At 46.7% G+C, this 14,663-nt stretch overlaps 2 protein-coding genes across 3 annotated transcripts in view; both read right to left on the reverse strand.

Moving 5' to 3' along the window:
* scyl2 (SCY1 like pseudokinase 2) overlaps nucleotides 1-1,981 on the reverse strand; it is a 17,432-nt gene extending 15,451 nt beyond the window's left edge. Inside the window, exons 1-3 of one of the 2 annotated variants that reach the window (XM_079734794.1) lie at nucleotides 1,842-1,981; nucleotides 820-1,004; nucleotides 1-91 (exon numbers count right to left, since the gene is read on the reverse strand). The exon at nucleotides 1-91 is cut by the window's left edge and continues 67 nt beyond it. In XM_079734794.1, the coding sequence (XP_079590920.1) occupies nucleotides 1-91; nucleotides 820-996 (268 nt within the window). In that variant the 5' untranslated portion in view covers nucleotides 997-1,004; nucleotides 1,842-1,981. Of the gene's footprint in view, nucleotides 92-819; nucleotides 1,005-1,837 lie in introns of both variants that reach the window. The other variant, XM_079734795.1, reaches the window with a different exon arrangement.
* Nucleotides 1,982-3,716: 1,735 nt separating this feature from the next.
* depdc4 (DEP domain containing 4) lies at nucleotides 3,717-13,346 on the reverse strand (the record flags this gene model as incomplete). Its single annotated transcript, XM_079734948.1, has 9 exons — nucleotides 3,717-3,919; nucleotides 5,616-5,694; nucleotides 6,054-6,179; nucleotides 8,653-8,795; nucleotides 9,782-9,990; nucleotides 10,590-10,794; nucleotides 11,549-11,703; nucleotides 12,106-12,523; nucleotides 13,202-13,346. 9 exons carry the CDS (start codon nucleotides 13,344-13,346, stop codon nucleotides 3,720-3,722), a joined length of 1,680 nt encoding a protein of 559 aa, XP_079591074.1. The 3' UTR covers nucleotides 3,717-3,719.
* Nucleotides 13,347-14,663: the final 1,317 nt, after the last annotated feature.

Below are 14,663 nucleotides of genomic sequence, written 5' to 3' on the forward strand. Positions count from 1 at the left end.
CCCCTCGTTTCAGCGAGTCGATGATCTGGTCTTTGTCAAACTTCTGGTACTTGTCAATCAACTTCTTGTCGAACACAAAAACAGCCACTTCCTGTGGGGGGAAAGGGAGGAACAGCCACTGCATTTATAACTCTGGTCTTCTGCTTCTTGAGTAATGCATCATTGAGCTACATCCCCAACCTACTGCCCTGCTACCGAATGACCTGCGTCAAAGCACAGGTCCCTGGTGTACCCGGACTGTCCTTTAGATAAGGCTGTCCCTGGTGTACCCGGACTGTCCTTTAGATAAGGCTGTCCCTGGTGTACCCGGACTGTCCTTTAGATAAGGCTGTCCCTGGTGTACCCGGACTGTCCTTTAGATAAGGCTGTCCCTGGTGTACCCGGACTGTCCTTTAGATAAGGTTGTCCCTGGTGTACCCGGACTGTCCTTTAGATAAGGCTGTCCCTGGTGTACCCGGACTGTCCTTTAGATAAGGCTGTCCCTGGTGTACCCGGACTGTCCTTTAGATAAGGCTGTCCCTGGTGTACCCGGACTGTCCTTTAAAAAGGCTGTCCCTGACAAGCATGGTTGGCTCTGAGTTTTAACTCATACACCAGGAGTCAAACACCACTGTCTAGACAGAAACACACACACACACTTTAATTCTTTGTTTGAATCCACCAATCACATTACAACAGACAGGATTCAAATATTTTCAGAGATGACATACTGCTTTGTTCAAGGGTACAAAAAACATCTCCTCTACCTCACTGCAAGGCTGCCTATCACTGCTGATATTGATCAAAACTAGTTGTTTAGACACACACACACACACACACCTGTTTGGTGGACTTCTTGGTGCCGTTGTAGATCCTCCAGCAGAGGCCGGGCCCCCCGCTGGCGATGTGGCGACCCACCTCGAACTCCCTCGTCACCGGGTTGCCCATGACGGCGCTGGTGACGTCGGCCGTCACCTTGGTGACGGTACTTTTGAGCTTGTTCAGCATGGACTCCATGTTTGGGGCTGTCGAGGGAAGGTTCAGATGTAAAAACACAGAATATACAACATTAGACAACTCAAAGAGTGTTTTATACTTATAGCCACAACAACAATAATAAGAACTTTTATATACAGTACATTCAAAATGGGAGCAAGCAAACTATTTAGGTAGGGGTATTGGTAGCTTATTTTTAATAAAACAAATTCTAGGGTATAGATAGCAAACTGAGACCTGAGTACTGCAATTTGTTTATCATGTGCATGTTAAATGAATTAGTTAGGGTCATTACAGTCGATATATCCCAGGTTGATAGGATTTGGGTTAGTTAACCCTAACTACAGAGACGTCATTTTCAACGGGTAAACCCCAACAGGTTGAATTTCTGACCTCAACAAAACACCAATTCAAACCTTGACGTTTGCTTAACAAGTTGGCCATGCAACATGTTTAACAAAGGTAGGATGAATACATACATATAACCAATCTCTCTCTCTCTATTACGCAGTACTCTAACCCTAATGTAAAATATCCGATATGACTCGTCATCCATCGTTAGCCATGTACAGCAGACGTAACACAGCATGTTAGGGCATGTGAATTCACTGCAAACCCGAGCTGCCAACATCGCCGTGTTGAATGTTGTTCAAATGGCAGCTGATCCGTAACGTGTAGCTGACCCATAATGCGTGTCTTTGCAACGTATAAACAAAAGTTAACAACAGCTAACCCTAACCCTATCCAATAACAGCATCAGTGTCTTCAGAGTGCTATCACGCTAGCGTCGGAGAGCTTTATCATGACAGGATCCCTTTCCTTTAGCCATCAACATGTAAACCTCACAACTTTCAATGTTTACCTACTGTGTTATATATATAATCCGATTGTTTGAATTCTAAAAAAACACATTTAAATATACATCAATACGTCAATAATTGTTGAGAAAAAGAGACATGTCTTCCAGCATTTATGTTGGCTAGCTTCGCAAGCTATCCTACTTCCGGTATCCACCCCCTCCATCTGACACGTGACTCAGGTGCGTCACCAAGGGTATTTATAGAACGGCTGTGTGGACACACCTATAGCTGACACTTATAGCTCTATTTATTTGAGCAAGTGTTAACATATCGATTATTAAAGTACATGTAACACTTTTACGTTAATTTGTTATTCCAGACAACACACATGCACATTTTACATATAATAAAAACATTAATACAACACACTGTAAGAATAAAGGTTTTATTAAAGCCTATATTAATTATCATAAAGTGCTTTTGAAAAAAGAAAACTCAAGGAATACAAAAGCCAACCCTAATGCCAGACAAACAGTCAACTAATCAAAAATTGTGAAATCACAATTACAAGATACAATTAAAACATAGTTCCCTAATTGTTGCATGGCTGTTTCCAAGCCATTTTTCAAGTGTTAATTTTCCAGCTTCTTAGTCCTCTGTAAGTAAACGCTATACAACCACATATACAGTATGTTAAATCATTCTGTTGAAAATTAATAACATCTCAAATATACACACATTTTAAACTCATAATATAAAAGCCTAATTTACAAATAATTCTTGACGTCCTTAACCTCATATCATGCTACAAATAAGATTAGAAATCCAGCATAGTTTTCTTTCATTAGATATTTAACGATTTTCACTTGACAAAGCGAAAGCATCCAAAGTGAAAGCAGTTAATGTGCACAAATGAAAAGAGACACAAAAACAGCTAGTTTCCACCTCTTAGTGTGGAGAATGGGTTGGAAAATAACTTTGCAAATTAAGAACTACAATGAAGACACTTTGCTATTCTTTCATCAATTATAATAAGAACAATCCTCAGTAAAAACACATGTTTTTCAAAGTTAATGTATTGAACTACACCATTAAGGTCATTTTCGATTAGTGATGTGCAATAATTTGCATAAATTCAGCCCTACAAACACTAGCTGCGTGCCCAAAGGTTAGTTCCAAAGAACAGGTGACAACAGAGTACCTTCGGCCAGTACCTTTTCCTAGTTATAACACCTGAAAATTAAGTGAATCGATTTGCCCCGGAGTGATAAGATCCTAAATAACATTTCCTATTGAAAGTAAAAAAGGGGCAGGACAGCCTAGAACCACCAGTGTATAGACGGACCGTGTATGTGTATGTAACAGCGATGATGTTCTCTGATAAACACAATTCCCCCTCTCCCCCCCCCACACTCACTCTCTCTCCCTCCCCCACTCTCTCTCCCCCCCCCCCACGGCACTGGCACAGCGCCCCCTCTCCCCCACTCTCTCCCTCCCCCACTCTCTCTCCCTCCCCCACTCTCTCTCCCTCCCCCACTCTCTCCCTCCCCCACTCTCTCTCCCTCCCCCACTCTCGCTCCCCCCCCCCACGGCACTGGCACAGCGCCCCCTCTCCCCCACTCTCTCCCTCCCCCACTCTCTCTCCCTCCCCCACTCTCTCTCCCCCCCCCCACGGCACTGGCACAGCGCCCCCTCTCCCCCACTCTCTCCCTCCCCCACTCTCTCCCTCCCCCACTCTCTCTCCCTCCCCCACTCTCTCTCCCCCCCCCCACGGCACTGGCCCAGCGCCCCCTCTCCCCCACTCTCTCCCTCCCCCACTCTCTCCCTCCCCCACTCTCTCTCCCTCCCCCACTCTCTCTCCCTCCCCCACTCTCGCTCCCCCCCCCCAAGGCACTGGCCCAGCGCCCCCCCCCCCCCCCCCCCCAGTGCACTTCCAGGGTTGTCTCAGTAGGTTCCGGAGAAGTGCTGCAGGAACACGACGGGGTGGTTCTTCTGGAACTCCTTCACCAGCCGCCGACGCTCCTTAGCGGGTAGCCGGTCGCTGAGGACCACGTCACTCAGGAGCCGCTTGAGGCTCTGGAGGGTGGCGGCCTCCCTCTGGTCCTCATACTGCTGTGGCGACACCTGCTTGCAGAAGGAGAACGCTGGACGGAGAACGGGGGGAGAAGGAGGTTCTACAGTCAGAAGGAGATCGCTGGATGGAGAACGGGGGGAGAAGGAGGTTCTACAGTCTGAAGGAGAACGCTGGACGGAGAACGGGGGGAGAAGGAGGTTCTACAGTCAGAAGGAGATCACTGGATGGAGAACGGGGGGAGAAGGAGGTTCTACAGTCAGAAGGAGAACGCTGGACGGAGAACGGGGGGAGAAGGAGGTTCTACAGTCAGAGGGAAAATGCTGGACAGAGAACGGGGGGAGAAGGAGGTTCTACAGTCAGAAGGAGAACGCTGGATGGAGAACAGGGGGCAAGAAGGAGGTTCTACAGTCAGAAGGAGATCGCTGGACGGAGAACGGGGGGAGAAGGAGGTTCTACAGTCAGAAGGAAAATGCTGGACGGAGAACGGGGGGAGAGAAGGAGGTTCTACAGTCAGAAGGAGAACGCTGGACGTAGATCGGGGGTAAAGGAGGTTCTACAGTCAGAAGGAGATCGCTGGACGGAGAACGGGGGGAGAAGGAGGTTCTACAGTTAGAAGGAGATCGCTGGATGGAGAACAGGGGGAGCGAAGGAGGTTCTACAGTCAGAAGGAGAACGCTGGACGGAGAACGGGGGGAGAGAAGGAGGTTCTACAGTCAGAAGGAGAACGCTGGATGGAGAACGGGGAGAGAAGGGACACGGCGGTTCTCAGGGCTCATTTAAAAAGGAGGAAACTCTTTCCTTATATGAGAGAATGAAGCAGAACACTTAGCGTTGCGTTGAGCTGTAAGGAACAGTCCCACTCTAATCAATGAGAGTTGCTACACTGTTTAATAATATATAAATTACATAAGTTAAAATGTTCAAATAAACTGCAAGATCATGTTAGCCAAAGCCATAAGTTCGCTTGGTTAACATGACCTTTGCATTTCATTACTTGAGTCAGGTCAGGTTTTCAATGGTTGACTAATTAAAACAGTAACGGAGGAGGGTTAGATGAGAGTTGGCTCCCACTCTATTGATTGAGCATATAGACTCGGGAAATAAGGAAGTTGGGGAGCATTTCAAGAGGTGTTTGGACAAAGCCCAACGATGGGCACTTTGGGAGATTTAGTGTCTTGGACTAATGCTGCAAATAAAAAGTACTTGATTTAATTGTCGATAAATTTACTGGTTGTTTATTTTCGTATCAATCTTATCAACCAAAATATTGTGCAAATGGCACGTCAACTAAAGTGAGTATTCACAAGTATTCACATAGGTATTCAGGTCAGGTTATACAGGTTATGCGGATGCCTTAATCTACAATATAGAGAAGAATACCCCCAACTTTACAGCTGCCTTTCCCCCAGGGTCTGCTCAAGCCTTTTGGTAGCCCCAGGCGAGATTTAGTTTTGCGCCCCCGTTCCCATAGTGAGTGTTGCCCTGTTCACTTACATTACTATACTAAACATCAATGAAGACACATATTAACTGATTTACCTTTACTTTGCTTAGCAGTTTTTTCACCCATGTATAGCTCTTCTATACTACATTGCAATTAAACAATGTGTGATGCATGGACAACAAATAGAACATTTTCAGAACATTTTCTTTTTAATAATGTCACCTGGCAGCTTCAGAGAACAGATATGGCTGCATTTCACTGCCAAAACTTGCCGATGTCGTGTTTTGTGTGATAAAGGGTACTCGTGGTTGTTTGCACTTACTACCAATGGAGTCTGGGTCTTTTCCTTTTTGCATATCCCTCAGAGCCTTTCTCACAGCCTCAATCACGCAGGAAGGGGTCTACAAAACACAATTTCACCTTTATGGCACTTAATGCTCCACTAAGTTAAATGAAAAAATGACAGGACAATCTAAATCGTTAGAATAATATAATTATAGCAACCAATGGTAGTAATATCGTAAGAGCACTAGGGACTAAACATGAGATTATTGCTTGTCCGTAATATTCCCTGAAACTATTCACATGTCATTGACACTATTGACTATTGACATTTTCATCGCAGTACTCTTTTAATAATAAAGCTTGCAGGTATTCATGCTAATCCCAAAAATAAGCACACACACACACACACACACACACACACACACACACACACACACACACACACACACACACACACACACACACACACACACACCTTGAAGAGACGGGTGTGGTGATCCATGAGGAACAGCATCAGGGCCTCGCTGTGGGCGGGGCTCAGCTCGTGGTTCCAGACGATGGCCTTCTGAAAGGTGCGGCTGACTAACATCCTGTTGGGAATCTGGCAGAAGAAACACCATCATGTCACCCTAACCCGGGGACTACCCATACCCTAACCCTAAAATAGGGTTAGGGTAAGCATAACCCTAACCCGTGGGACTTTTATTATCTTAAAGGAACTGAACACGTTTTGGCAAGGTCTGACCGGTGATTGAAACATAAACATAAACCTTTACTGGAATTTGCCCTCTGGGATTAATGAACAGGGTTGCACTCTTTTATAAGGATGCATTTGGTGGGGGGGTCATCACACACACACACACACACACACACACACACACACAGGGCTGTGTGTGTCGTCTGTCCCGAGAGAGGGGGCTGAACGATGCGGGTTACCGAGGCAACCAGCCCCATATTTACAAAAGCCAATGGCGGCCAGCGAATGGCCACCGCTGTGTGCTTGAAACCTACGAGAGAAACCTTAGAGTTATCCTGTCAAAAGGAAGAAAGAGTATGGATGTCAGCTTTTTGATTCACTTTGCTTTCGATAGACTGGCACCGATTGACCGGTAACTAGATGCTTCATTTAAAGAGCTCCCGGGGCGAGCCGTCCTCGACTGGGCCCCGGGTTCTTAATATGGTTAGAACCATACCCTAACCATAAGATATGGTTAGGGTATGGGAATAAGGGAAAGAACTAGGGTTAGCATAACCCTAACCCTAGTTCTTAATATGGTTAGAACCATACCCTAACCATAAGATATGGTTAGGGTATGGGAATTAGGGAAAGAACTAGGGTTAGCATAACCCTAACCCTAGTTCTTAATATGGTTAGAACCATACCCTAACCATAAGATATGGTTAGGGTATGGGAATTAGGGAAAGAACTAGGGTTAGCATAACCCTAACCCTAGTTCTTAATATGGTTAGAACCATACCCTAACCATAAGATATGGTTAGGGTATGGGAATTAGGGAAAGAACTAGGGTTAGCATAACCCTAACCCTAGTTCTTAATATGGTTAGAACCATACCCTAACCATAAGATAGGGTTAGGGTATGGGAATTAGGGTAAGAACTAGGGTAAGCATAACCCTAACCCTAGTTCTTAATATGGTTAGAACCAGTGTTGGGAAAGTTCACTTTCTACGTGAACTAGTTCAAAGTTCAGTTCAAAAATTTTAGAAAGAACTAGTTCAGTTAAACAATCATAATTCATAATTTTGAACTAAGTTCACAGTTCCAAAAAATGAACTAGTTTATAGTTCTTTTTTTCAATATGTTGCTGTGAGCTATTCGTTTTTTCTGGTATTTTGAACATTGAGCCCCTTTGTGGTTTGTCTAGGATGAAATAGACTGGTTGAATCAAGTATCGTAGCGAAATACAGTTTCTATCGTGTTTTATTGCACATTTAGCGCATTTTGTAAATCCCATTGATTTCTGTTGGAAGACTCATTGCTCGTTGGCCGGAAACGGAAAGGGGGGGTGTTCACGTTTGGTTGTAGTCTTTTCGCTCGGTTCTAGCCCTACTACCTACCTACTACCTACTACTACCTACTACCTACTACTACCTACTACTACCTACTACCTACCTACTACTACCTACTACCTACCTACCTACCTACTACTACCTACTACTACCTACTACCTACTACTACCTACTACCTACCTACTACCTACCGACCTACTACTACCTACTACTACCTACCTACCTACTACTACCTACTACTACCTACTACCTACCTACCTACTACTACCTACTACTACCTACTACCTACCGACCTACTAATGAGACGTAGTGTTGACTCGTTCGCGAACGTGTACAATGTATCCTTTAAATACGGCCAAGCAACAGATGGCCAATGTGAATAATAGATAGCTCGTTCACTAAGCCCATTTGTTATTTCCCCAAGAAACCGGTTTATTTCTGTCTCTCATTAACTTAAATTCAACGAGAGCGTCCTAGACTCAGTCCTAGAACAGCATACGATTGGCTGGCTCTCGTGAGTCGTGACGTCTCTAAGTCGGTCCTTCCTCACCACTCACACAGTGAGTGAACCAACTGTCAGCGAGTCAGCAACTAGTGGGTCTGGGAGGAGTCGAGTCTGAGAACGAACGAGGCAGAGAGGAACCAGTTCGGTTTGTTCGTTTTAAAGATTTGTTCATTCAAACTGATTTGTTCGCGACCGAGCCAACTCTAGTTAACATCCCTAAGATGCTTGACCTAGCACTCTAGATGTATTACACTTGTATCATAGGTGAATAATAAAGTATTATCTTATAGCCAAGTGGTTAGTGTGGTTTGAAAGGTGTTGGGCAGGGTTTAAGCAAATAGACAGCTTTATCAGATCGCGGGCAGTCGAAACACAATCCTCAAAGAAGCATTAGTGACGAATGTCCCCTTCCCGGTCCCAAGGAGGGGACTTGGAAGGTGAGGAATATCCGTTTCCCAATCCCAACGAGAGGACTGGGAAGTGGAGGAATATCCCCTTCCCAGCCCCAACGCGGGGGCCGGGTCCTGTGGGGCTCGCTACCTGTCTGTGCAGACGGCAGGCGTGCGGCGCGGCCACCTGGGCCATGAAGGCCAGCAGTCTGCGGAGCTGGTCCCGCCCGCCGGCGTCCATCAGACGCAGACACAGCTGAGAGGCCTTCAGGGCGGCAGCGTCCTCGCCGCGCTCTGGAGGACAGGGACACACCGAAGAAGAGTCAAGCACAAGCAATGATTCTGGAAAGGGTTCACGCCAACCATTGACGTGATTGGTCCAAGTTGGAGAACACAAATCCCCGACCCCAGGTTAGCCCCTGAAGAGAATATGACATGCATGAGGCAGAAGAATCTTATTTAATATATTACATGGCACAGTGGCAAGAAGCAAACTGCCAGACAGATAACTTAATCAGACTCAAATAAACCGTGATAAAGTAGATGTAATAAATAGAAAACAGATTCAGTTTAAGCCATCTGCAATTTAAGTTTGATTCAACTTGAGTTGCACACAACTGCAAGCACCCATTAATAGGGACCAACGTGACCCAACTTCCTCATCCGAACATTGACCAACTGTATTTGCAAAGTATCCCCTTAATTGGGTTTTTAACCATGAAATCCACTACCTACTGCTTCTTAAACAAAACATTGATATTGGAAAATAAATTAATAATGAATAACAAAATGGAGGGGTGCTAAGAGGAAATTAAAAAAAAGAGAAAAATAACCAATTCTACAGTGTATTCATAACCAACCCATTGAGAACCCTTTATCCTCTCCCAGTAACCCATGTATTGGGAACTCTTTATCCTCACCCAGTAAGCCATGTATTGGTAACCCTTTGTCCTCACCCAGTAAGCCATGTATTGAGAACCCTTTGTCCTCACCCAGTAAGCCATGTATTGAGAACCCTTTGTCCTCACCCAGTAAGCCATGTATTGAGAACCCTTTGTCCTCACCCAGTAAGCCATGTATTGAGAACCCTTTGTCCTCACCCAGTAAGCCATGTATTGAGAACCCTTTATCCTCACCCAGTAAGCCATGTATTGAGAACCCTTTATCCTCACCCAGTAAGCCATGTATTGAGAACCCTTTATCCTCACCCAGTAAGCCATGTATTGAGAACTCTTTATCCTCACCCAGTAAGCCATGTATTGGGAACCCTTTGTCCTCACCAAGTAAGCCATGTATGGCCACGTGCACGTCAGAGTAGCGTCCTGCTAGCAGCGGGCCCTTCTCCTGCGCGCCGTAGTGCTTGGCTATGACGTCAAACAGCAGTCTCTTGGGCCCCTCCCCCGCGGCCAGCTGCCCGCCCACCGCTACGATCAGCCGGTCGGGGAGGAGCTCCAGGCAGTCGGCTGCGGCCAGGAGCCAGTCGTCCAGTCTGACACAGACAGACGGACACACAGAGAAAGGCACAAAGACATAGACACGGACAGATGGACGGACACACAGAGAAAGATAGACAGACAGACGGCGAGAAGGGAGTGCAATCGTCAGCATACATTATTAGAAAATGGGGTCTTCGGTGAGGGTTTCATTTCGCAATAATATATACAACCATTTACAGCCGTTTCAATTCCGTTCAAAGAGTTGGCAAGACTATTGTTTTGAACAGTATTACAGATGCATTATTTGGTGTTTGGTTTGTTTTATACGTTGCTAGTCAAGGCAGGGCCGTACTGTTGTTAAGGCCTTAATCATACAGTGCTGGGGGAAACTGCACCAGCTTGAGGTGGAGAGTGAGGGATTTAATGAGTGAGTCAGGACCTCGGTTTTCCGTCTCCTCTGAAGGAAAGGGGGGTGGGGATGGTGTATGGCTACACCACTATCAGACACACTATACCACATCCTGTTTTTGTGAGACAGAAGTTCCTTCTCTCAAACAAGTGACAGACATATCCACCACCGCGGCGGGGGGGTTGCGGTCGTCGAGTACGTGACTAGCGGCGGGCGATTGGTGAGAACGGGTCGAACACTGACTGAGGCAGGTGAAGCATTTGGTGCAGTTCTCTTTCCAGGCAGGTGTTAGAGATGACGAGGTCCTGGTGCCCGGAGCCCGGGGGGGGCAGGCAGGCCTGTGCCCCCCGGGCCCGGGGGGGGGAGCTGAGGATGCATTCCAGCATGGGCAGCTCCACAATCTGCAGCAGGTGCAGGAGAGTCTGCTGCTTCCACAAGGCCTCCACCGCTGAGGAGGAAGGGTGCAGTGGAGTTAGGGTTAGGGCTAACCCTAGCCTCCACCGCTGAGGAGGAAGGGTGCAGTGGAGTTAGGGTTAGGGCTAACCCTAGCCTCCACCGCTGAGGAGGAAGGGTGCAGTGGAGTTAGGGTTAGGGATAACCCTAGCCTCCACCGCTGAGGAGGAAGGGTGCAGTGGAGTTAGGGTTAGGGCTAACCCTAGCCTCCACCGCTGAGGAGGAAGGGTGCAGAGGAGTTAGGGTTAGGGATAACCCTAGCCTCCACCGCTGAGGAGGAAGGGTGCAGAGGAGTTTGATCTCGTCGTTCTCACAAACTATGTCCTACCTAGTGCATTGGAAACCCAACACGTGTTTCAACAGCACCGTGTGTCTGTCTACGTGTGCGTGTGTGGATGAGGACATGGGACATAATCCAACAGTCTTACACACACTATTATAATATTGCATATACACAACTATACTCATACGCACACTATGATACTCCTTTTACATGTATGTATGAGAGTTTAGTGTATGTGAGGAGTATAGTAGTGTGTGTAAGACCAAGTATGAATTATGTCCAAGGCGGGGCCTCATATATATATATATATATATATATATATATATATATATATATATATATATATATATATATATATATGTGTGTGTGTGTGTGTGTGTGTATGTAGACACATTCATCTTTTATGTCCAACTGCTTACTCGACAACCTCTAGCATGATGGACATCATGACAGAAGTGTGGTTTACCGGCTTTGGGGAGAAGGGAGGAAGACGAGGGGGGTTTGGTGTCTGGTGCGAGAGCAAGAGATGGCTGCAGGTTGATACTCCTCAGCAGTCGCTCCACCCGTCTCTCTGAAGGGCCTGCCGCCAGCGGGTTGGAGATGGTCCTCAGCTCATTTTGCCTGGAAACATTCAAACCAATACACTGAATAAGAATATTGGATTGCATTTATGTAGAGCTTGTCTAGGTTCCCAAAGCACTTCACATGAGGGGGGGGTATGACACTTGGATGATGCTCGACTGTCAGGATGCGCCAGAAACTATCCAATCAGAGAGCGGGGGAAGGTTAGGGATTGGTACAATAACCGGGTCCAGGAAACCGAGGTCCTGAGCACTGATTGGTTGATTGAACGATTGGCTCATACAGAGGCACTGACATTTGAAAACATTTTACAGCACAAATCACTCTCTCGCTGATAATGGCTATGCCAATTCTTACAAATTAATCTCAAATATAGCTCATAGATCCTAACCCTAACCCTAAAAACTGCAAGGTTATCTTAAATGAAGTTAGATTACCCACCGGGATGCCTCCTTCTTCTTTGATTCAAGCTCTCCTGGGGTCACATTTTCGCTGTCACGGTCCTTTGAAACGGAGCTGCTTAGTGACTTACACTCCAGAAAACGGTAGAGGCTGCAGCTACCATCTTCAAAGGCCGTGTCCTTATCCCGACGGAAAAGCTTCGTGCCCACAGGCTCAAACACTTTTGCCTCCATCAGTGCTTGGCACAGCCGTGCGGCTTTCAGTCGTGACACTTCGCTGGCACAAAATACCACATTCTGCATCAAGTAACTGAGAACGGCGTCCACCGCGTCGGAGCCGGTGAAGCAGTCGGCGTGGATGCGCAGGTGCTTTCGCCGACTACGAACCTCGACCTGAGCCTGCAGCGCTTGGATGATATTCCGCCACAAGTGTGTCGCACGAAAGGGTCCAGAGAGCCCTAATGATGAACATGCCAAATACAGGGACATTAAATAAAACGTAAACATATAGTTAGACATCCAACTTTGAATAATAGTACCATTTCAACTCTATAACATGAATACCTTACGGTCAGACCAAGTCAATTGTATTTGTTTTGCCCTTTGTTGCAGTTAGTCTACAAGGGTCTCACAGGGCAGGTTTTACGACACCCCTAAACCTAGCCCCGCCAAAGAGCAAGGAAAAAGTCCCTTAATTATCAACGAAGATACCATGAGAAGGAGCGCAGAAAGAGGTATCCTGCTTATAGGGATAGTGAGGAGTGAAATGGGTGCCATAATGGACAGATAACTGTAGCATTACAGATCAAACAGTATTAAGCAAAATTATATTGCTAGAAAATAAAAAATGGTGGTGTAGGGGTAGAAGCATTAAGAGTCCGTAGGGAACACCAATATATAAAATGCATGAATACACCAATTCATACCATTCCATCGGATCCATTATTATCCATTATTATTATCATTATTATTGTGCAGTAACAATGCAAAACTGTCATTGATCAATGATCCTGTGTGTTGTTGTTGTTAATATCGGAGCGGCCGTTTTAGTAACGACTTAGTAACTACTAGTAACTACTAGTTTAGATGTGATGGGATGGTTCAACCTAATGCGTTTATTCCAAATACATACTCACCATTTTGAATATTTTCACGAAAACTCCGAGTTTGGCTATTCAGCCTTCTAAACCGAGGAGTCAAATCTACCGCCATCATTACTGGCTTCTTCCTCTGTGGAGAATTGTTGGGAAATGCGTTGCAAGGAATGTGGGAATGCGCCATCCATAGGCCAAAGGTAGTACAAAAAAAGAAAAACATAGATACGTAGACATATCTGGGCTGGTAACAATGCAGTGGCAGATCAAAGTAGCACTCCCATTATTGGTGTAATGGCCACCTGTGTTTTTCCTACAAGGCCACAAAGGGTTTTGGTCTATATTGATCTAGGAATCACAATTTGCAAGGTGGAAAAACAAATATGAAACTCTTGATAGATAGATAGATAGATAGATAGATAGATAGATAGATAGATAGATAGATAGATAGATAGATAGATAGATAGATAGATAGATAGATAGATAGATAGATAGATGGATGGATGGATGGATGGATGGATGGATGGATGGATGGATGGATGGATGGATGGATGGATGGATGGATGGATGGATGGATGGATGGATGGATGGATGGATGGATGGATGGATGGATGGATGGATGGATGGATGGATGGATGGATGGATGGATGGATGGCCGGCCGCCCGATTCTCCCCCTGTTCTTCCCGGCCCAGAGTATGCCAGGATACTCCAGGACCGCCTGGAGACGGCTCACTCCTTCGCCAGGGGACAGCTGCTGAGCGCAGGGGTGAGGCAGAAAAGGAACTATGATGTGCGTTCTCGTGGCAGGCACTTTGAGGCTGGGGAGCTGGTCTGGACCTACAGCCCGCATAGAAAGAAGGGAAGATGCCCGAAGCTTGATAGCGAGTGGATCGGGCCATGCAGGGTCCTTGAGAGAATGGGGGAGGTGGTGTACAGGGTCCAGCTACCACCTCGGGGAAGGAGGGTGGCCCTCCACAGAGACCGGTTGGCCCCTTATCGAGGCACCGCCACTCCTCAACCTGCTCCAGCGAGCCCTGCAGCTCTCCGCACCGGTGCGAATGGGCCCCGGACACGCACACCTCAGTGTTCTGTTCCTGGGTCCCCACCTAACCCTATCCCTGTCTCCCCTCCCTGTCGATCACCACAGTCAGCAACTTGGCCCCCAGCCCCGCCCCTCCCTTTCCCCCTGCCCGCCCCCGGGCCTGACGCTCGTGGGCCCCTCGCCCCCAGGCGCTTCTCCCCAGCCCCCCGTAGCCCCAACGCGGCCTCGTAGGGAGGGGAGGGCGCAGTTTCGCTTCTGGGACTTTGTTTGTTCCCTCGAGGATGAGGAACTTTGAAGGGGGGCGGCAATGTAGCGACCCTGGGACATTTAAAGAGTTTGTGTGTTATGTGTTGCATTGTATTTCGTTGTCCGTTATGCCAGTTGTTCTCTGTGCATGCATTGGATGTTCTTCTTGTCAATCAGTGTGGGGGGCGAATCATCAGGTCAGCTGGGGGAGGGCC

This window comes from Pollachius pollachius (assembly GCF_949987615.1).
Source record: "Pollachius pollachius genome assembly, chromosome: 4".
Classification (NCBI taxonomy): domain Eukaryota; kingdom Metazoa; phylum Chordata; class Actinopteri; order Gadiformes; family Gadidae; genus Pollachius; species Pollachius pollachius.